The 24,081-nt window shown below is 43.4% G+C and overlaps 1 protein-coding gene across 1 annotated transcript in view; it reads right to left on the bottom strand.

Annotated features, from left to right (window-relative positions):
* Positions 1-23,437, bottom strand: part of LOC139415322 (kinesin-like protein KIF26B) — a 36,007-nt gene extending 12,570 nt beyond the window's left edge. The window contains exons 1-11 of the mRNA XM_071163379.1: positions 23,375-23,437; positions 22,803-23,162; positions 21,092-21,586; positions 18,198-18,286; positions 17,864-18,047; positions 12,797-13,024; positions 12,334-12,427; positions 5,178-5,431; positions 1,322-1,523; positions 549-705; positions 213-372 (exon numbers count right to left, since the gene is read on the bottom strand). Coding sequence (XP_071019480.1) covers positions 213-372; positions 549-705; positions 1,322-1,523; positions 5,178-5,431; positions 12,334-12,427; positions 12,797-13,024; positions 17,864-18,047; positions 18,198-18,286; positions 21,092-21,586; positions 22,803-23,162; positions 23,375-23,437 — 2,286 coding nt within the window. The remainder of the gene's footprint in view (positions 1-212; positions 373-548; positions 706-1,321; positions 1,524-5,177; positions 5,432-12,333; positions 12,428-12,796; positions 13,025-17,863; positions 18,048-18,197; positions 18,287-21,091; positions 21,587-22,802; positions 23,163-23,374) is intronic.
* Positions 23,438-24,081: the final 644 nt, after the last annotated feature.

Here is a 24,081-nt window from a genome sequence, read left to right as displayed (position 1 = left end):
GAGAGAGCGAGAGAGAGCGAGAGAGAGCGAGAGAGAGCGAGAGAGGTCAAAGTTAGTGATAATTTTTTTGCCTCGCCACAAAAAAAAAATGCTACTAAACTGCTTCAATTGTTTACTGTTAGGCCACCCAAGGTTCATTGAATAACACTTTTAACAACATTCTTGGCACCAAGAATGTAATGGTAAGTAAATCTATAATTCAGTAGACATACGTTTGCCTTCTTCTGTGTCCTGCGAATGCGCGAGGCAATTTGGACAGTGGAGAACGTCTCTGGGAAGTGTTCTAGTGAGTCAGTCACATGGGCCAGCACGGTCGTATGGCAGTTAATATTACCCAGAGACTCCTGTAGCAGCATGGTCACTTTACTATCTCTGTGGTGAGCACAAAATACAACCATCCTCATCATCATCATCATCATCATCACCGTCATGCATTATACATAACACAATTACAAGTACAATTATATGACATACCAGTATTAAAGACTCAATTTCATGATCTACTGCTTGAATCAATTGTTTTAAATTGAAAGTCTTCAGTATCTAACCTGTAGGGGATGTTTTTGTTTCCATTGTTGAGTAGGGCCAGTATAACACTGCCCAGTTCAGACTCAGGACGTCCTGTTCTGCTGTCACTGGTTCTACTGGTCCCCTTTATACTGTTAGCCAGGTCTATCATGATCAACCTGCTATGACCCCCTGGTACTGATAGAGGGAGAGGGAGAGGGAGAGGGAGAGGGAGAGGAGAGGAGAGGAGAGGAGAGGAGAGGAGAGGAGAGGAGAGGAGAGGAGAGGAGAGGAGAGGAGAGGAGAGGAGAGGAGAGGAGAGGAGAGGAGAGGAGAGGAGAGAATTCACTAGAGGAAATGAAGGGCGGAAAAACTGAGATCACCAGAGAGAATAGTTGAGAATAGAGCAAAGAAAATAATAAAAAATAAATCCAAGGTATTCCAAGTATTCTTAGAAAACAAATGAGGTACAATTTACTCAGTCAGCCGTATGCAAATTAAGTCTCCAGATATTAGCTTGATAGCTTACTCACGAGTCCGTACGGTGACACATACAGTGACAGCTACGTACAGGTCACTGACCAATAAGAAGAAGGAAAAAATACGAACAAAAATAAAGAGCGTACAGATATTTTTACTGTCAGTGTCTTGACAAAGTACTCTGACTGAAACGTGGACACAGTAAGCAATGTGCATAGGTAATAACCTTATTTCCTACACACCGTAGATATAGGGCCCATAGATATCTCTATCTGATCTATATACGGAATAGCGTGCTAGAGATATCTTTTCTACAATGTACAGAAATAGCCACCTTTGCCGCTGCCCTCTGCGAGCTGCTGTTGGACGTGCAGAGTAAAAAACATATGGGAGCTGGAGGAGGACGATGGTGTGGTGATGTCACTGCGAGCTCCACTCGCCGGGCCGCCGGCACGGTGGCGCGATGCGATGGCTGCATCCAGCAGGAAGGCAGCTCTCTCGGCGTTGGGGGCAGATACCACACTGTGGTGCTGAAGCTGCATTAGAGGAAGACAGCATGTTTAACTTTATTTTAGATTTGTATTTTATTTTCACGACAGAACATAGATATTGTATGTAGAGAGGGAGAACGGTCGGATAGAGGTACAATGGCACAGAGGGGGAAAGGGGGACTCCGGGACAGACACCGGCACAGCAAGGCATGAATATAATATGACATGTTGTTCAATGTGACAATGCCAATGTCATTTTGTAACTGGGATTATGTACTGTAATTAAGTTAAATCCCACTCCCTGGCTCTTCTGATAATGCATCTGAATAAGGAATTAATTAGTGTTGTCTAATTCCTGACTGTGTTAGTACCAAACAAAACAGTAATTATACATAAGTAGTTATATACAGTACCTTCAGAAAGTATTAACACCCCCTGACTTTTGCCACATTTTGTTGTGTTACAGTCTGAATTTAAAATGGATTAAATTGCTATTTTGTGTCACTGCCTACACACAATACCCCCTTAATGTCAAAGTGGAATTGAAAAAAAAAGAATAGTTGTTTTTCGACATTTTTACAAATTTATTAAAAATTAAAGGCTGAAATGGCTTGAGTCAATAAGTATTCAACCCCTTTGTTATGGCAAGCCTAAATAAGTTCCGGAGTATACATTTGCTTAACAAGTCACATAATAAGTTGCATGGACTCACTCTGTGTGCAATCACAGTGTTTCACAAGGTTTTTGAATGAGTACCTCATCTCTGTACCCATCAAATACAATTATCTGTAAGGCCCCTCAGTTGAGCAGGGAATTTCAAACACAGATTCAACCACAAAGACCAGGGAGGTTTTCCAATGTCTCAGGGAGAGCCAACAGCACACCACCCTCCTTCCCACTGCTGGCTTACTTCTGAAGCTAAGCAGGGTTGGTCCTGGTCAGTCCCTGGATGGGAGACCAGATGCTGCTGGAAGTGGTGTTGGAGGGCCAGTAGGAGCCACTCTTTCCTCTGCTCTAATGAATAAATATCCCAGGGCAGTGATTGGGGACATTACCTTGTGTAGGATTACATCTTTTGGATGGGATGTTAAACAGGTGTCCTGACTCTCTGTGGTCACAAACAATCCCACGAGACTTAACGTAAGAGTAGGGGTGTTAACCCTGATGTCCTACCTACATTCCTAATCTGGCCCTCATACTGTCACCTAATCATCCCTAGCTTACGATTGGCTCATTCCTCTCCCCTGTAACTACTCCCCAGGCTGTGAATGAGTTTTCAGTCAACATGGTAAAAAAAAGAAGGGCACCTATTGGTAGATGGGTAAATGTTTAAAAAGCAGATGTTGAATATCCCCTTGAGAATGGTGATGTTATTAATTATACTTTGGATGGTGTATCAACACACCCAGTCACTACAAAGATACAGGCGTCCTTCATAACTAAGTTGCTGGAGAGGAAGGATACCGCTCAGGGATATCACCATGAGGCCAGTGGTGACCTGTCATTCAGGGCAGAGCTCCCAATTTTTAGCTAAAATAAATAAATAAATAATTTATACATTGGCTCGTGTTCTGTCACGGCTCAAAACAACTGTTAACTCAGAACTGGGAAATCTGACTTCAGTGAGTTCAAGACAACTGGGAACTTGGGAAAAAATGAGCTCTGACTGGGAAAATACATTTTAAACAGTCATCCAACTCAGAATTGTAAATCAGGAACTCTGGCCTCTTTCTAGAACTCCGACCTGAAGATCACTGATGTCATCATATTTCAACCTTGTTTGTTCCAGAGTTCCCAGTTGTCTTTAAAGCACCATAAATCCAGAGAATACCAGACTTTGATGACAAAGTTTTATCACGAAGGACCACCGTGCCACCTTCCTGTCCAAGTCAGCACAGCACAACAAGGTGTCCAAAAATGTATTGTATGCTGCTGCATAAATTATGTAATATGCCATAAAGATATGTGTACTCTAGCTAAGTGTATGTTGTGTAGTAAACTGTTAGTAGCCCATGTGCCTCATCCTAATAATTTGGTCTATTTTCCCCTCTTAATTTTGCCAGCTATTCTGACTTGGTGGTGCACATGTAGCCTATAACCTGTTTTAGAGAAATGTAATCAATGAATATTGTAAGAGCTTTCATTGTCTGCTTATATGCCCCCTTCATTTATCCTATGGTTCTGACTTGGTGTACAGGGAAAACCCTGTAAGAACGGCCCATGTTCTGAATTCTGAATTTTTAAAGGGCTGCTTCGCTGCCAGACAAGGCTCCGCTGATAACCAGGTATAGTAGTGGTAAGGTTTTGGGACTGCTGTTGGGAGTCTGCGGTTAGGACAGCTTTATGTAGTTCCTAACAGTTTGTGGGCACTGTTTGTTACTGTTTTAGTGCAATTAAAGTATTGTTTAGCGTTGTGTTGTGGCTTTGCTGGCACACATTCCCAAAACATTAGTTTGCCCCACAAGATTTACATGCTAAAATAGCCACCATTCATATGAGGCGAATGGTGACTTTAAAACAGTTACAGAGTTTAATGGCTGTGATAGGAGAAAACTAAGTATGTCTCAACAACATTGTAGTTACTCCACAATACTAACCTAAATGACAGTGTGAAAAGAAGGAAGCCTGTACAGAATAAAACTATTCCAAAACATGCATCCTGTTTGCAATAAAGCACTAAAGTAAAACTGCAACAAAAAAATAATTTTTTAAAACTTCATTTCCTGAATATAAAGCGTTATATTTGGGGCAAATCCAATACTCTTCATAATTTCAAGCATGGTGGTGGCTGCATCATGTTATGGGTATGCTTGTCAACAGCAAGGACTAGGGAATTTTGGGGGATAAATATAAACGGAATAGAGCTAAGCACAGAAAAACCTGGTTCAGTCTACTTTCCAACAGACACTGGGAAACATTCACCTTTTTGCAGGAAAATAACCTAAAACACAAGGCCAAATATACATTGGAGTTGCTTACCAAGACGACATTGAATGTTCCTGAGTGGCCTAGTTATAGTTTTGACTTTAATTGGCTTGAAAATCTATGTCAAGACTTGAAAATGGCTGTTGAGAAATGATCAACAACTTACTTGTCAAAGCTTGGAGAAATTTTAAAAGAACAATGTGCAAATATTGTACAATCCAGATGTACAAAGCTCTTAAAGACTTACCCAGAAAGACTCACATCTGTAATCGCTGCCAAAAGTTATTCTGACATGTATTGACACAGGGGTGTGAATACTTATATAAATGAGATATTTCCGTATATAATTTTAAGTACATTTTAAATACATTTCTAACATTTTTAAAAACATGTTTTCACTTTGTCATTATGTGTGTAGATGGCTGAGAAAAAGGTCAGTTTAATACATTTTTAATTCAGGCTGTAACACAACAAAATGTGGAATAAGTCAAGGGGTTATGAATACTTTCTGAAGGCACTGTAAGATACACTTAGAGTGACATGACACCTTAGTGACATGTGTAGTAGTAACAATGTAACTACAGTAGCATGTAGAATATTAAGAAACTGTTCTTACGCAGAGATTTCACACCAATGCTGCACATAGAGAAATTGAATAGAGAGCTGACTCTTCCATATTCTGCATAGCAAAGAATCAAGTCAGTTCTATAAACGTTACACATTTCTATGTGATCTGAACCGTCCACAACAATAAGCTCCTGTATCATCATTTACCTGTATTCCATAGATGGGGTCCTCAAAGAGATAAAGGTCTGCTGATGGGCTGTCCTGGAGGTTGCCTGACAGTAAGTCCCTGAGGGTCTCGTCCTCCCCACAGACCTCCATAGCGGACACAGACACAGCCAGGCTGGCCCCAGTCCTCTCCCTCCTCCTCCTCTCTGTGTGACTGTAGAACCAGGAGATGGCACACGGGATGACCCCTAAACTCTGGCTGCTGCTATCACTACCCATCATGGTGTGCGACTTCCCTGTTAACCACAGTAATAAGACACACACAACACAGTCAGTTTGGGTGCTCTGTTTGTGTGTGTCTGCGTGTGCGTGTCTGTGTGCGAAAGTGCGTGCCAACCTGTGTGTGTGTGTGTTTGTGTGTGTGCGTGCGTGCGTGAGAGGGAGAGAGAGAAAGAGACAGAGCATCTTGGTAAACAGCTCGTGGGTAGGGGGGGGGGGGGGGGCTTCAGAGTTGGTTTATTGAAACTGTCAGTACAGTGCATTGCGAAAGTATTCGGCCCCCTTGAACTTTGCGACCTTTTGCCACATTTCAGGCTTCAAACATAAAGATATAAAACTGTATTTTTTTGTGAAGAATCAACAACAAGTGGGACACAATCATGAAGTGGAACGACATTTTTTGGATATTTCAAACTTTTTTAACAAATCAAAAACTGAAAAATTGGGCGTGCAAAATTATTCAGCCCCCTTAAGTTAATACTTTGTAGCGCCACCTTTTGCTGCGATTACAGCTGTAAGTCGCTTGGGGTATGTCTCTATCAGTTTTGCACATCGAGAGACTGACATTTTTTCCCATTCCTCCTTGCAAAACAGCTCGAGCTCAGTGAGGTTGGATGGAGAGCATTTGTGAACAGCAGTTTTCAGTTCTTTCCACAGATTCTCGATTGGATTCAGGTCTGGACTTTGACTTGGCCATTCTAACACCTGGATATGATTATTTTTGAACCATTCCATTGTAGATTTTGCTTTATGTTTTGGATCATTGCCTTGTTGGAAGACAAATCTCCGTCCCAGTCTCAGGTCTTTTGCAGACTCCATCAGGTTTTCTTCCAGAATGGTCCTGTATTTGGCTCCATCCATCTTCCCATCAATTTTAACCATCTTCCCTGTCCCTGCTGAAGAAAAGCAGGCCCAAACCATGATGCTGCCACCACCATGTTTGACAGTGGGGATGGTGTGTTCAGGGTGATGAGCTGTGTTGCTTTTACGCCAAACATAACGTTTTGCATTGTTGCCAAAAAGTTCAATTTTGGTTTCATCTGACCAGAGCACCTTCTTCCACATGTTTGGTGTGTCTCCCAGGTGGCTTGTGGCAAACTTTAAACGACACTTTTTATGGATATCTTTAAGAAATGGCTTTCTTCTTGCCACTCTTCCATAAAGGCCAGATTTGTGCAATATACGACTGATTGTTGTCCTATGGACAGAGTCTCCCACCTCAGCTGTAGATCTCTGCAGTTCATCCAGAGTGATCATGGGCCTCTTGGCTGCATCTCTGATCAGTCTTCTCCTTGTATGAGCTGAAAGTTTAGAGGGACGGCCAGGTCTTGGTAGATTTGCAGTGGTCTGATACTCCTTCCATTTCAGTATTATCGCTTGCACAGTGCTCCTTGGGATGTTTAAAGCTTGGGAAATATTTTTGTATCCAAATCCGGCTTTAAACTTCTTCACAACAGTATCTCGGACCTGCCTGGTGTGTTCCTTGTTCTTCATGATGCTCTCTGCGCTTTTAACGGACCTCTGAGACTATCACAGTGCAGGTGCATTTATACGGAGACTTGATTACACACAGGTGGATTGTATTTATCATCATTAGTCATTTAGGTCAACATTGGATCATTCAGAGATCCTCACTGAACTTCTGGAGAGAGTTTGCTGCACTGAAAGTAAAGGGGCTGAATAATTTTGCACGCCCAATTTTTCAGTTTTTGATTTGTTAAAAAAGTTTGAAATATCCAATAAATGTCGTTCCACTTCATGATTGTGTCCCACTTGTTGTTGATTCTTCACAAAAAAATACAGTTTTATATCTTTATGTTTGAAGCCTGAAATGTGGCAAAAGGTCGCAAAGTTCAAGGGGGCCGAATACTTTCGCAAGGCACTGTATTTACAGTACATGTCCCTATTGTAGGGTTAACTTGGAGGACAGAGGGGATAGAAAGGGCAGATCCCCCCCCCCCCAAATTAAGGTTCTAACAAAACAGTTTTAATTGTCCACACCCAAAACACTGTCAAAATACCATCTTCTGAAATGGGAGTTATTTAAGCAATAAGGCTCAAGGTGGTGTGTTATATGGCCAATATACCACGGCTAAGGGCTGTAATCCAGGCATTCCGCGTTGTGTCGTACGTAAGAACAGCCCTTAGCCGTGGTCTATTGGTCATATATACCGCAATCCCCCATGGTGCCTTATTGCTATTATAAACTGTTTATCAACGTAATTGTCACACCCGTGCTATACAGTCTGATGTACCAGGGCTTTTAGCCAATCAGCATTCAGGGCTTGAACCTCCCAGTTTATAATAGAGAACATATTCCCTCCAATTTAATAATGAATTTATTGATAATACCGGATTGGATTTACATACGGCACTTTACATTGTATGCCACTGCCACTTACTAGCAGACACTTTTATCTTCCTCCAATAAGCACTTTGAAAAAAAGATGCCACTTAGTACCAAAAAGGGTTCTTCCCTGACCCCCACAAGGAACCCTTTCAGAACCCTTTTTTATAGAGCTTTTTATAGAGCAATGTGTAGAAGCCACCTAAGTGATCCAGTATAGAGGAGGGAGGGAGGGACTTTTGTCCCGTATTACAGTACCATAACTCTAGTGATCCGTGTCCTAGGTTTACTCACTCTAATCCAAATGCTAATTGAATTAGGGTAAGAGAATTGGTTTTGTCCAATTAAAGGCAAACCAGCCTGCCATCATTCATTCCAGAGGGCCATTCTATGGAGGGAGGGAGAGAGATTGATATCCCCTGGCAGCCGACCTGCCGCCGTCTACACCGCCCGACTAATTCAATCTGATTTACGGTCGGTGGCGTCATGTGTAGTAGAAAGGTATAGCTCCAAGGAGACACTGCCCTTACAGGAGAGAAAGGGGTTTATGTATTTGTGTCACACAGACAGTCGTCTATTAAAAGCCTTTAGTAAAGCTAAGTGGATTCCATTTTCCTAATAGCAGAGCAGAGATCGTCTTACAGTCCATTTCGTTTTGTAGTCCACCTCGGCCTTCTCATCCTGACTGACAAAATATTTGCGTCATGTTGACGTGTTTTGCAGGCAGAGCGACGGCGGAAGAATCTTAAAAACACTTGGGATGTATTATGGATGAATCTCCCGCTTTTATTTATCGAAGAGGTGGAAAATGAATGGAATGGAAGATGGGATGAATAAAGGAGAGGACGGATGGAACACCTCCCGTGCCACCACAGCCCCCATAGGGAAAAGAGAGATGGAACACCTCCCATGCCACCACAGCCCACATAGGGAAAAGAGAGATGGAACACCTCCCATGCCACCACAGCCCACATAGGGAAAAGAGAGATGGATGCACCTCCCATGCCACCACAGCCCCCATAGGGAAAAGAGAGATGGATGCACCTCCCATGCCACCACAGCCCCCATAGGGAAAAGAGAGATGGAACACCTCCCATGCCACCACAGCCCCCATAGGGAAAAGAGAGATGGAACACCTCCCATGCCACCACAGCCCCCATAGGGAAAAGAGAGATGGAACACCTCCCATGCCACCACAGCCCCCATAGGGAAAAGAGAGATGGAACACCTCCCATGCCACCACAGCCCCCATAGGGAAAAGAGAGATGGATGCACCTTCCATGCCACCACAGCCCCCATAGGGAAAAGAGAGATGGAACATCTCCCATGCCACCACAGCCCCCATAGGGAAAGGAGAGATGGAACACCTCCCATGCCACCACAGCCCCCATAGGGAAAAGAGAGATGGATGCACCTCCCATGCCACCACAGCCCCCATAGGGAAAGGAGAGATGGAACACCTCCCATGCCACCACAGCCCCCATAGGGAAAAGAGAGATGGATGCACCTCCCATGCCACCACAGCCCCCATAGGGAAAAGAGAGATGGATGCACCTCCCATGCCACCACAGCCCCTATAGGGAAAAGAGAGATGGAACACCTCCCATGCCACCACAGCCCCCATAGGGAAAAGAGAGATGGATGCACCTCCCATGCCACCACAGCCCCCATAGGGAAAAGAGAGATGGATGCACCTCCCATGCCACCACAGCCCCCATAGGGAAAAGAGAGATGGAACACCTCCCATGCCACCACAGCCCCCATAGGGAAAAGAGAGATGGAACACCTCCCATGCCACCACAGCCCCCATAGGGAAAGGAGAGATGGAACACCTCCCATGCCACCACAGCCCCCATAGGGAAAAGAAAGATGGATGCACCTTCCATGCCACCACAGCCCCCATGGGGAAAAGAGAGATGGAACACCTCCCATGCCACCACAGCCCCCATAGGGAAAGGAGAGATGGAACACCTGCCATGCCACCACAGCCCCCATAGGGAAAAGAGAGATGGAACACCTTCCATGCCACCACAGCCCCCATAGGGAAAAGAGAGATGGATGCACCTTCCATGCCACCACAGCCCCCATAGGGAAAAGAGAGATGGATGCACCTCCCATGCCACCACAGCCCCCATAGGGAAAAGAGAGATGGATGCACCTTCCATGCCACCACAGCCCCCATGGGGAAAAGAGAGATGGAACACCTCCCATGCCACCACAGCCCCCATAGGGAAAGGAGAGATGGAACACCTGCCATGCCACCACAGCCCCCATAGGGAAAAGAGAGATGGAACACCTTCCATGCCACCACAGCCCCCATAGGGAAAAGAGAGATGGATGCACCTCCCATGCCACCACAGCCCCCATAGGGAAAAGAGAGATGGATGCACCTTCCATGCCACCACAGCCCCCATAGGGAAAAGAGAGATGGAACACCTTCCATGCCACCACAGCCCCCATAGGGAAAAGAGAGATGAAAGCGATGGATGCAACTCCCATGCCACTGCTGCACACAGGAAAAATATGAATTCAACAGATATATAAAAGACATTGACAAAAGAGATAATAGCCACTCTCCTTATGAGATTTGGTCTTCATGGCCACTTAAAACAATGCTACTTTCCTGATGAAAATAACATCATAGACGAGCATAGGCTGGTCATGCTGATCAACGGTATGCATGTATGCTTTTGGCTAATGCTGGTTTTGCTGCTGACTAGCCTTCGCTGTGTTTCTGCTGGTGCCTTCACTGTGTTTCTGCTGGTACCTTCGCTGTGTTTCTGCGGGTGCCTTCGCTGTGTTTCTGCTGGTGCCTTCGCTGTGTTTCTGCTGGTACCTTCGCTGTATTTCTGCTGGTGCCTTCGCTGTGTTTCTGCCGGTGCATTCGCTGTGTTTCTGCCGGTGCCTCCGCTGTGTTTCTGCCGGTGCCTTCGCCGTGTTTCTGCCGGTGCCTTCACTGTGTTGTTGCTGGTGCCTTCGCTGTGTTTCTGCCGGTGCCTTAGCTGTGTTTCTGCCGGTGCCTTAGCTGTGTTTCTGCCGGTGACTTCGCTGTGTTTCTGCCGGTGCCTTCGCTGTGTTTCTGCCGGTGCCTTCGCTGTGTTTCTGCCGGTGCCTTCGCTGTGTTGTTGCCGGTGCCTTCGCTGTGTTTCTGCCGGTGCCTTTGCTGTGTTTCTGCCAGTGTCTTCGCTGTGTTTCTGCCGGTGCCTTCGCTGTGTTTCTGCCGGTGCCTTCGCTGTGTTTCTGCCGGTGCATTCGCTATGTTTTTTGTGGTGACCAGCAATCACAGTGTTTTTGCTGGTGCTCTCACTGTGTTTTCGTTGTTCCCAGCCTTTGCTGTGTTTTTGCTGGTGACCAGCCTTAGCTGTGTTTTCGTTGGTGACCAGTCTTCGCTGTGTCTTTGCTGGTGACCAGCATTTGGTACGTTTTTGCTGCTGAGCAGCCTATGCTGGCTTGGAAAGTGATATTTAATTCCAATTAGAATTCAGCCAGAGTGGGGTTCTCCAACAACTGGAACTTTTATTCACCCACAATCTGGATTCAGAATGACTGCCAGGGTTAGAAAGATGAATAAATAAGACTAACTAAACAATCTAAACTGGAACAACATTTCAGTAACAGGTGCAATAAGTACAACGAACAGATTGGATTAGTTTAGAACAATGATTAAAAAAATTAAAAAATCTTTGTGTGTCATAAGATTCATTAATCAATCAATGTACATGCAAAAATACAACAAACAAAACAGATATTGAAATAAACAATTCTAAGAATCAACTGCAAAATATGATAATGATGGGCTTGGTAAGACCAGTTTGACCAGCTAGAGCAGGGATAGGCAACCTTTGCAGGCCTGCAGATATATATTTTTGAGAGTTAGACTAGTAGAATACACACAAGGTGCAATTTCAAAATCGTGTTATGTCAGTCACTGACAGTCACTCAATTAGCAATGTCAGCTAACATTTTCAATATTGGTAAATTAGTCTAGCCAGCTATCTAAACTTGTAGTAATCATATATATTTTTGTCACTCTCACTCAGATATAGTATTAAATATTGCAAACATTTATCTCCACCCTTCAGCAAAATGTTAAGAATTGTAGGAAATGAGTTGTAAAATTACATTTTTTTTCTCTCTACTTCATGGCTAGATCATTAGAATTGCATGCAATTATAATAAAATCCTCAATCTTCTCTCTGCCTAATGGCAAGACGTGTTTCTCTCCACTGTCAAGAGGAGAGAAAACAACATTTCACTTAGGGCCCTCAAAAGGCTAGGGCCAGCTTTGACTGCATGTGTAGGTACGCACACCTGGGAGCCACTGCAGCCCTTCATGATGAGTTCAGAGTTGCTAGAAAGGTTTGCCAGATTGAAACCCCAAGCTGACAAGGTAAACATCTGTCATTCTGCCCCTGAACAAGGCAGTTAACCCACCGTTCCTAGGCTGTCATTGTAAATAAGAATTTGTTCTTAACTGACTTGCCTAGTTAAATAGGTTAAAAAAAATACATTTAAAGACCATGGACCAGTTTGAAATTTATGCTGGTTTATGCAGTTTTGTTCATTACTTACCTGCTTCACCATGTCCAAAACACAGAATACATCCGTCTGCCCCGTTGACCACAGAACGGATGACGTCAGGCAGAATACCTACACACACCTCCGCCTAGCAGAGAAGATAAAGGAGGGATCGAAAAATAGGGTGAAAAAAAGAGAAAAAGAGGGTGAAAAAAGGAGAAAAAGAGGGTGAAAAAAGGAGAAAGAGGGTGAATCCATCCACCTTAGCATTCATCCAGCTGTTTAAAACGCAAAAAAACACTTAAGCGGAGGGGCATGAATGAATGAAATGGCTGAGTGTGCCCGATCCATCAAACAACACTAACACACACAGCTGGGAAAGGAAAGAGGCTGGGAGGCTAAGATAACAGCGCTTGATATAGCGATGGCTGTCTGGAAACGGCATTTTAAGTCCCATCAGTTTTCAGGTCATCAGACAGAGATAACAAACCAACCGTACGGTACTGTACCCACTGACCTGGGTTGACTCTAGGGGGTAGGCTGCGTCAAAGACATATGTCTTAGAGTGGCCCTTGGCTTCCCCAGCGTGTGTCGGCGTGGAGTTGGAGTGTGGTTGTTGATTGTGGTTGGTGGTAGGATCAATAAAGGTGACCCTTCTCTTGGCTGGGTCCACACTAAGAATGGGTGGCTGGGGTTGGGAAGGGGGCACGGTGGGAGAGGGGCAGACTCGCAGCACCACTTTGACCTGTGTGGAGAGAAGAAAGCTGGTGGTGAAGATGTGATCATGTTTTTTTTCAGGGGGGCTCTTGGGAACTGGGATGAACAGGTGTTGAGTAGGTAGGTAAGGGAAATTATACCGTAATGCTTGAAGTTATGTCAAATGTCTTTTATATTATTTTTTTTGTTATTTGCGCCAAAGAAAACAGGTGATAGACAACAATACAGATTAAAAAAAACACTTTTTATTTTTCACAGTGTGCAGGTGTGGTTGGAAGCCCAAGGGCTTATATGAAAACCACACCACAAACAAACAATATACAATACATAAGTACAAATATAATAAAGGTTTGTTAAAACAGATTATCCTACTAATTACTAAATATACAAATGAACTGATCAGCAATCACGATCAGTTCATGTTTAATGTGTGTGTGCATGTGAAAGTGTGAAAGTGTGAAAGTGTGCGAGAGTTAGGCTATACGGAGGAGGTCCCTGCGTATTTCGGTTCATCAGGCTGACCCCCAGTCTTCACTTGAAGTTATTGTAAAGTCCTAACTTGAATCTTCATTATCCGACTTGAATCTTCTATTTAAAAAAAGGTTTGGTCTCATTTTTACGATAAATGGTCCAGGTCGAAGACAAGATCTACATAGAAATCCATAAAAAGAGCATTTTACTAAAAGGTTTAGTGGAAGCTAAAAGAGTATTTAAATATTCCATATGGGGGAAAAACAACAGTAAAAGCATTTTTTTACACAAAATAAAACTGATAGAAGCAAGAAGGAAAGTATGAAAATCCATGCATTATTAAACAATCAAAATCCCAAACAATAAGATCTAAATGCATCAGATGTGATTGTAGAAGAGTCAAAGCAGCTGTCAATATGGGTCACAGGCAGGATGCTCTCGTTCTTTTAAAGGAGGTTGGAAACGACAGACACGGCAGTCGCATTAAACCCTAGGAGTTTCCCAGCGTTCCTGATTCTATTCGCTCCCTGCTATTTATATGTTTTCTTTGGAATAGGTATAAGAAGACGTTAAGCTAAACGGAGTAGGGATATCGCACAGCTAGGCAACTGAGGAGAGATTTCAAACGTCATTGGTAAAGAGTGAGAGAAAGGCAGCATTCTGCTGTTCACCCCTGTGAGATGGTGTCTCTTTTACACCAACTTAGTTACAAGAGAAGGGGAATGTAGAGGAAAACTTGTACAGATCAAAGCACACTGTCTGCCACTCTGACTTAAACACCCACAGACTAGTGCTAGAGAGAGGATATAACTGTAGTAGTTGTTATTATAGCTGTTATTATAGGCTACACAGTTTACCCTGTACTATAAAGCATTGAAATCCTATAATTCAGTGTAATGAGTCTATGTAATTTTATGCTGTTACATTGTCTGTAAAAGCACTATATAAATCTAATCAATGATAAATTATTATTAATTCATGTAGCTACATCCTATATATCCCGAGAAGGAACGCCACATGAACAGATTTCTGCTGTTCAGATATTAATTTAGCTCTACTAGAAATACAGTGGATTTAAAGGCTCTGAGAGGTTTTATGTTAAGTTAGCTAAGACCTCAACAGCCACTTAACTTAGTTCTCTGAGGTCTGACTGCACATCTGAAGGGTAAGAACGTCACAGAACCACCAAGATGAAGTCAATTAACCATGTACTTATGCTTAATAAACACAACTGAACTGAAGTTTGTTCCATCTGAGCGAGTCTAACCTCACTATGATGAAATACCGCACATGTGTTTGATAGATCCTTTATGTTTTCTTCTACTGCCTCTTAAGGGGAAAGTAAAGGTAACAGAAAGGTAACAGAAAGTAATCTGACTACATTACTGAGTTGGGGTAATCCAAAAGTTACATTACAGATTACAGTGTTGGATAGGTAACTAGTAACTGTAACAGATTACATTTAGAATGTAACCTAACCAACCTTGGCACGAGTAAGGCTTTTATTGCGCAATCTAATTTGTGCCGATTCAAAAGGCCTAACGTACTGCTTAAACTTGTGCACTGTTGATAAACTTCAACAGATGAAAATGATTGAGATATCAAAGTGTCACCCATAGAGATCCTATTAAATTAATTAAGTATTCTAATTCCTAATTCAATGATGTCACCAACCGAAAAGTAAACAATAGGCCTAGCCTATAGCAAATGTTTTTGGTAGTGCTCCAAGCATGCCATTCCATGCATGCAAGAGCAGCATTTATTTTTCAACCATGTTTTGAAGCAATGAATCCAATCGGTCCTTCAGAACAAAAATATAAACAACAGAGTAGGGTAATAAATCCTTTTTTGGGGGGTTATGGTCAGGTTAAAGAATTAAACTAATCTATATTTCCATATTTACAAATCCTATTCTTGAAGATCAATAATATAATTAATTGGAATGACTGTAAATCTGACAGACTTTAGATTTTAATGTAAAAATATAGCCTAATCATTTTATTATCTGTATTGAAGTAGAAAGCAATGGGTTAGAAGCCTACATAACCCAACATCCATTTCTGGCCAGCTATGTAAACTCTAACATTGACTTGTAATAGATGTCATTCAATTCTTAATATTAATTTTTGTCTTCTTCTAATGCCTCTTAAAGGAAAGTAATTTAAAAGTAAATGAAAGTAATCCGATTACGTTACTTTGGGTAATCCAAAAGCTATGTTACTGATAACAATTTTGGACAGGTAACTTTTAACTGTCACTGATTACATTTAGAAAGTGACCTACCCAACCGTGAACATAATCCATCAGCCTTGATTATGATGATGAATCATAATAAAAGCAAGTGATGGTAGCTAATCTGTCTGCTATCTGTTGGAGGAAATCTTGCTATGTAACTCCTACGCTGACTGTATGCTATTGAGCTTGTGTCACCGTATATTTATGGGGCTGAATTATTCAAGAAGCCATATACTGAGAGAGAGAGGAAAGAGGGGGTGAGATAGAGAGAGAATGTGGGAAGGAGAACCGGAGAGAGAAAGGGAGAGGGGTGAAAGAGCGAGCGAGAGAGAGAGGGGGAGACAGAGAGAGGGAAAAAAGAGGTTCTCTCTGAGTTGTTCTGGGCTGAGTGCAGGTGGAATGGAGGGATGGGATGGAGGCCTGTTATCTGTAACTCTAGACCATCATCTGTGAAGCACGAGGGCAGCCATATTGATTTCGTCTACAGTATACCCCAGAGGGGGGAGGGCAGAAACAGAAAGGACATTAACACCACATTATAGCATTTCATAAAGATGGGGGTAGATATTATGAGTGGCGATATAGGATCTTCTTCACTCCTCGACACAACCACTCTCACTTGCTTAATGACTCACATATCACATAAAAAAGTGTATGTGGGAGAACGATTTATTTATTTAATAAAACATTTATTAAAACATTTATTTAAACATGTATTTATACCAAACAAAAATATAAACGCAACATGTTAAGTGTTGGTCCAATGTTTCATGAGCTGAAATAAAAGATCCCAGAAATATTCCATACGCACAAAAAGCTTAATACTCTTAAATGTTGTGTACAAATTTGTTTACATCCCTGTTAGTGAGCATTTCTCCTTTGCCACGATCATCCATCCACATGACTGTTTAATCAAGAAGCTGATTAAACAGCATGATCATTACACAGGTGTACCTTATGCTGGGGACAATAAAAGGCCACACTAAAATGTGCGGTTTTGACACACAGCACAATGCCACAGATGTCTCAAGTTTTGAGGGAGCGTGCAGTTAACATGGTAATGTCCACCAGAGCTGTTAAAAGAAAATGATTTGTTAATTTCTCTACCATAAGCCGCCTCCAACGTTGTTTTAGAGAATTTGGCAGTACGTCCAACCAGCCTCAGAACCGCAGACCATGTGTGACCATGCCAGCCCAGGACCTACACATCTGGCTTCTTCACCTGCGGGATCGTGTGAGAACAGCCACCCGGGCATCTGATTAAACTTTGGGTTTCCACAACTGAAGAATTTCTGCATAAACTGTCAGAAACCATCAGGAGAGCTCATCTGCCTTCTCGTCGTCCTCACCAGGGTCTTGACCTGATCAGGTGGGCAAGCAATTTGCTGACGTTAACATCGTGATCAGAATGCCCCATGGTGGCGGTGGAGTTGTGGTATGGGCAGGCATAAGCTACGGACAACAAACACAATTGCATTTTATCAATGGTCATTTGAATGCACTGAGGTACCGTGACGAGATCCTGAGGCCCATTGTCGTGCCATTCATCTGCCGCCATCACCTCATGTTTCAGCATGATAGTGCATAGCCCCTTGTCTCAAGGATTTGTACACAATTCCTGTAGGCTGAAAATGTCCCAGTTCTTCCATGGCCTGCACACTCACCAGACATTTCACACATTGAGAACATTTGGGATGCGCTGGATCGACGTGTACGACAGTGTGTTCCAGTTCCCGCCAATATTCAGCAACTTCACACAGCCATGAAAGAGTGGGACAACATTCCTCAGGCCACAATCAACAGTCTGATCAACTCTATGTGAAGGAGATGTGTCACGCTGCATGAGGCAAATGGGGGAAGCACCAGACACTGACTGGTTTTCTGATCCACGCCCCTACCTTTTTTTAAGGTATCTGTGACCAACAGATGTATTTCTGTATTCCCAGTCATGTGAAATCCATAGATTAGAGCCTAATTAATTTATACCAATTGACTCATTTCCTTATATGCTTTAACTAAGTAAAATAAAATAAAATTGTTGCATGTGGCGTTTATATTTTTGTTCAGTGTAGTCAGGTTAAGTCAATGAGAACAAATTATCTTTTACATGAACGATCTGATTGGTCAAGAACGAGGTGAACAACTGACTACAGCTGGTTACCTTGCCAAAGTCGGGTGCGTCTTTGAGTTGGTTGGCAGCTTGAAGGAGGCAGGTGGGGACTGTGGGTGGAGACCTCTGGATGATGCCCCTGTAGCAGGTGTTGTAATGGGGGAGAGGAGACACGGGAGAGGGGGCGGACATTTGGCTCTTCCTCCTCGACGTCAGGCTCAGTTTCTGGGCTGCCCTGTGGAAAGATAGGATGTGGACATTTCAGTAGGTACATCCTCAACTTCTGAATGATTATTTAAGACTTTTTATTAATCATCAGTAAAGAACTACCTGCAGGAGCCCATGTCTACTCAGTAGACATCTAACTGACTAGTTTTACACATACCTGACCAGAAAGGACAAAATTGCAGGAGCCATTGGACTGCTCTGGACAGCCACAGTCTCATTCGGTCCCTCTGAGAACTCCTCTGAAAACTGGAGAGAAGTAGAATGATTATCTTAGGAGATAATACTTCAACTGTATTAGAATATCCATAGCCTGGGGGTCCAGTCTGTTTTGGCTATTAGCCAACTCCTCTTTGTGTTCGTTCAATGTCATGCCAAAGTACAGCTTGGCAATGATAAAAGAGTTGCCAACAGCACATCGTAATATAGCCCAGGGAATAGATGCCATTTGGAACGCAACCCAAGAGAATAATCAATTGTTAACCTGTGGATGTGGGGCATCAGGATGAAAGCACATTAGGTAAATGTGACATTCATCATATAGCTCTACATATAGACTAGTAGTCACACATGGGACACATAGCCCCAAGGTTTAACGGAGACATGACTCAGACAATCAGACTCAGAGCCATTACTAAACCTACTGTGACCGTGCTGCATCTGACTATTCCACACCACATACCCTCGAGGATGCGCGTGAAGAGTCTGACTCTTCAACCCAACCCTGCTTTCCCTTCCCTCCAGCCCTAGTGTGTGTGTGTGTGTGTGTGTGTGTGTGTGTGTGTGTGTGTGTGTGTGTGTGTGTGTGTGTGTGTGTGTGTGTGTGTGTGTGTGTGTGTGTGTGTGTGTGTGTGAGCTTTGGCCTACTCCCTACTCTGTATATCTGCTGAAATGAAGTCAAAGAGCTTGGCCGCGAGCGAAAGCGACAGCCAGAGTCCTGTTTTATAGTGGCCCCCTCTGCAGCTCTACTGTCTCATCAATGTTTCAGCTTTTAAGGGCAAGATAACAACCCTGTTCCCCTCCCTCTATTGCTACTGCCACAGGAAATATCCAGCCATGTAATGCCAATTAGAGCCAGGAGGCACCTTGGGGCATGACTAACATCTGGAATGAGATGGGTTTAGGGGGCATGGGGTAAAGTTCAATTCTACCTCTACTCCTTTCTAACTCTGAACCCCCAGTCCCCCACACCCTGAAGATCTCTCTTTCTCCTGCTATTTTTCTCTCTCTCTCTCCCTCTCTCTCTCTCTCTCTCTCTCTACCCCCCCACTCTGTCTCTCTCTACCCCCCCCTCTGTCTCTCTCTACCCCCCCACTCTGTCTCTCTCTACCCCCTCTCTCTCGCTCTCTCTTTCTCTTTTGTCTTCCCCCCCTTCTCTCTGTCCCTCTCCTCGTCCTCTCATCTATCTCAAACTGGAATGGTGTAAAAACTCCCATTACCATTAGCATGAGGTCACCTAGCTTTGACTAACATTTGCTCTGCTTCCTCCAAGTGGAAAATCACATGAAAACACATCAATAGTCACGTTTCCATCCACAGCTTTTATGCGAGTAAAGTCATGCCTTATGAAAAAGAATCACGACAGCTGTGAGGGAAACAGGAAGTCCAATTTTCTAAATGCCGTCAGGTCATTTGTTTGTTCGACGTGGGATCTTTTTGTGCCTGTAAAATGAATTATGCGTGAAATGGTGGTGGAAACACCTTTATGCGCAAATATTGATATAATAACCATCATATCAAAGTCAACTTGGAGTCACACGATGACACAGGGTGTGGTCCTCCCACTATAACTCAATCAGGAAAGCGTGCAGTTTATTAGGCTACAGATGAAATAAGAGATGATGAACTTCACAGGGCGGTGAAAGTGCATGATGTGAGTTGGCACATTCGCTATTTAACGCAACAGTTTGGTGACAAAACTATCAGTAGAGTTGAAAATGTGATGGAAAAACAATGAACTTCAGATTTTTATTCAGTACATATAAACGTAAGCGAAAACGTACATTTTGTGTGCACTACGTCATCACGCACAGATTTTTATCTGCAACAAGTCCGTTTTGTGGAAACTCACCACTGTTGGGGAAAATGTGCACATTTTATTTCATGCAGATTTTAGAATATTCGCATTAAAATCTGTCACCAATTGGATGGAAACCTTCCTAATAACAAACTTACGCCGGTATAATATGCTCTGCTTTGCATATTGTCTAACAGACTATGGCAGCTAACCTGGTACCAGATCTGTTTGTGTTGCATACAGCCAACTCCTATGGTCATTGTTATGCCAACCATAACTGATCTGAGATCAGGCTAGTCCTCAGCCAGACAGCCACTCCACTGTCAGAAACTGACAGACCAGAGACCACTTCACTTCATTAGCCACAATGCACTGAAGGAGATATAGGTAGATTCCCAAATGGTGCCCTATTCCCTATATAGTGCACTACTTTTGACCAAAGCCCTATGGTAGGAGCCCTATGGCTGAACAAACTACTGTAGCCTACTTAAGGCTCCCTAAATGCTTCCATCCATCCACTTTCGTCCCGGCTGTATTTACCACCTAGCCCTGTGAGGGTTACAATACTGCACTATGCATATTTCACCGGTCGTTAAATATGACCAGGCTATTGATCATCGCGCCGCCTGCTTTTTTGACTGGCTGTTTTATGACGGAAAATAAATCACAACCCAATTCTCTCCATTAGCGATAAGGTTGCAAATGTACACTTCTCAGGATCTAATTGGGGCAGATCGGACGGAGTCAATCAATTCCGACAGTGACAACATCCTCTATGAGAGCATCCACTCCACTCCTCCCCTCTCCCCTTCCCTCCTCTGTGCTCCTTTCCTCTCCTTTCCTCTTCTCTCCATTCCTCTGTCCTCTCTCCATTCCTCTTTTAGATGTACAACACCTGCTAGGGGATGTGTCATGACTCATGATATTATCCTGATATTGTTCACGTCGCTTCCATTAGACTCCATAATAACGATAGCTATTGTGATATCAAGGCAATATTGTGATATGCAACCTGTAGGTTTTTAGATGTACAGTACCTGGCAGGGAAAGATGGTGACTCCATTATTGCTGGACATTGATATGGAGGAGGCCAGGTGCTGCTGCTCCTCAACCCATCTCTCCATCTCAGCTGGGGTGGGCTTCAGGATCCTCCTAGGGTGGGTCTTCTGGGGGCTTTGACTCCTGGTGAAGCCTGAGAAGCGGGGGCTAGATGGTGCTGTGGAGGTGGTGGATCGAGGTCCAGGGGAGGGCTTGGCAGAGGAACTATGGGTCCTGGCAGAGAGTGAGAGGTGGGGGCTAGATGGTGCTGCTTTGGTGGAGGTGGATCCAGGAAGGGGCTTGGCGGGAGATGGAGTGGCCCACTTGGCACGCTCCTCCCTGGCTAGAATCAGGTGGATGGCCTCCTGCTTCAGCTGGCTCAGGTGGGCACCACAGACGTCACAGCCACTCTGCTCGTCCTCCACAGCCCAGACGTCTATGGTACCACTGTGGGTTTGGAGGTTGTCGTGGAGATAGGCTGACAAGGTGGAGTCCTACAGAAGGGATGTAAAGGGAATGTACAGTATGGTTCTATGCATTGAGTCCAATTCAATCACAAAAACAACAAATATCACAGTGAATTACAAAAGCGGATTTTTTCAAATAATTAATTGTCATTGATGACAGTCTGTCATTGAGGAAATTATGTATCAAAATGTGGCATGGTAAGAAGTAGGTCTACATCGACTTCCAGAATCAATCATTATAATAGCATCTATCATAGGACAGAGATGGTGGCATAGCATACTGTATGTTAGTTTCTGTGCCCTTGTTCTCCCTGAACTTCCATTCCAAAACCTTTCTCCCGCAAGCTGCTAATGTCAATGACCCACATTTTGAGTCCCAGACTACTGCAATATTGCATAAAACAAAGTCAACCAGAAAAATGCAGATGTGCCCAAACAAACTCCAAGCCAAAATCTGAGACCGAGCCTGGTAATAGATCTGTTTGTGCTGTGTAGCCAAACTTTGGGTTGTGTGTTTGTCATCACAAAGAGACAAATTGATCTAGGACCAGGCAAAATAATGACCACACAGTCTTAGAAAAAAAGGTTCCAAACGGGTTCTTTGGCTGTCCCCAGAGGAGAACCCTTTTAGGTTCTACTGTACATAACACTTTTTTCCCCCTAAGAGGGTAAGAGGTGGCTAAACAGCACAAACAGGTCTGGAACCAGACTGTCAGAGACCTGTATTTTCTTTAGGATTCATAACAGGCCAGATTTCATCATGGCCCTGGTCTGGAAATCAATACACTACAAGAAGCCATTATCAGATTTCTACTGACCGTCTCCGTCCGAACAATGAGGTAATATCTCCACGTAATGGTCTGTGGTTCATTTTAAAACGTCCTGTTCTATTTCATATTCCTCTCATAGGAGAGTGAAGCAAATGTTTTCGTTGTACCTCTGGTAATGAGGTTGGGAGGGGACATGAGTTGCTTTGTTATTCAGATATTAATATCAGTCTGAATCAGTTCACTCTGGGGATAGCCTATGAGTCAGCTCAGTGACAGGAACTGATGTCTGCTACATATCAGATGCAATCGGGAGAAAAACATCTAAGTAAGTGACCATTTGGATTTGTCAAGGCAGCTAAAATATGTGACAACATCTAAAATGTGTTGCAAATCTGTGGCTTAATCACATTTTCTGACTGCATAAAACTGCATAAAACACATTTTCATAGAAAGTGATGAAGTGATAAGCCTACCTTGCATGAGATATATTGAGGAATGACGAGGCTCCGTGCGTGTATCTTTAGTACAGCCACAGTCGCCGTGCAATGCTCACAAATAACTTTTCCGTCAGATTTCCGAACGCTCCAACTTCCCACCATGGGGGGTCTAACCGTGTCAAATCCACTGGTAATCCCAGGTCCTCCGGCGCAGGGTCTCGTCAGAGACCCTCGGGATGGGACATCCGTTTTTGGCCACGGAACTCCATGAGGGTCGGCGTTGGACCCTGCACCCTCTGGAGAGGGGCGATCTGTTGATTGACAGTCCTCGTGTAGTACTGTACCTCTCCCAGTCTCAGAGTAAAATCTGGATGATTTACATTGAGGCGCATCTGTCTGTGAAATGTACAAATACCATGCACCTTAATATACTGCAAACTGAAGAAAATAACCATGACATCATCATAACATAAATTGAAACGGATGTTTTAAAAGCCTATGAGTCATCAAATAATATGTTGATACTAGAACTGTGCAACCCACTATCTAAACAACTTAAGATAAATACTGAATGTGGAAAAAGTAATATTGAATCAAGCGTCCCTTACCCAATACCTTCGGTTCCCTGCTGTGGGACATCTCTCCTTCTCTCTTCGAGTGAGAGATGCCATAGCAATAGGTTGTTGAGAAGGGAAAACGGAACAAAGCCAAAGACAAGGATATGCTGTCTACTTTACTCGGCTTTGTTTTGTTTTTTACACGGTTTAAAAATGAAAAGTATGAAGCAATTCTATTATTCTAACCCCGTAAAGTATCCGCACTTGCGCGTCTTGTCATGAGCTATTGGCGGTGAGAATGAAGGCGTGCGTAATGTCAGAGCGCATCAAGAGGGAGAGCGCGCAGGCATCCTACTGATTTAATTTATTTGTGCATTCCCCTCGTTGTCCACAGGGAGGCAGTGAAATGCAAACTATAAACGTGGCATTCGGCCTATCTTTTTTAAACTGCTTTCTCAATTTAAGTTTATGGTCTGTAGGCCATGTGAAATATTCTGATTATATGGCCATTTGGGGTATTTCTTCGCGGTTTTTGGATATGATTGTGCCTAACATAATGCTTGTTCGGATGATAGCGGACTTGGCTACAAGAGAAGTTATGTGAGTGTGTCTTGAGGATATTCCATGGACCAGAGTGCCGAAAGTTCATAGTGTGGGTTTTATGGTGGGAGTGTCTGGGAACAAGTTGAATTGATTCTCTCTGATCTTTGGAGAAAATGTATACTCACCACCTCCCACACAGATGACTTCTCGTTAGG

This window comes from Oncorhynchus clarkii, chromosome 8, assembly GCF_045791955.1.
Source record: "Oncorhynchus clarkii lewisi isolate Uvic-CL-2024 chromosome 8, UVic_Ocla_1.0, whole genome shotgun sequence".
In the NCBI taxonomy this organism is placed as follows: Eukaryota; Metazoa; Chordata; class Actinopteri; order Salmoniformes; family Salmonidae; genus Oncorhynchus; species Oncorhynchus clarkii.
This window is presented reverse-complemented; position numbering and strand designations above follow the sequence as displayed.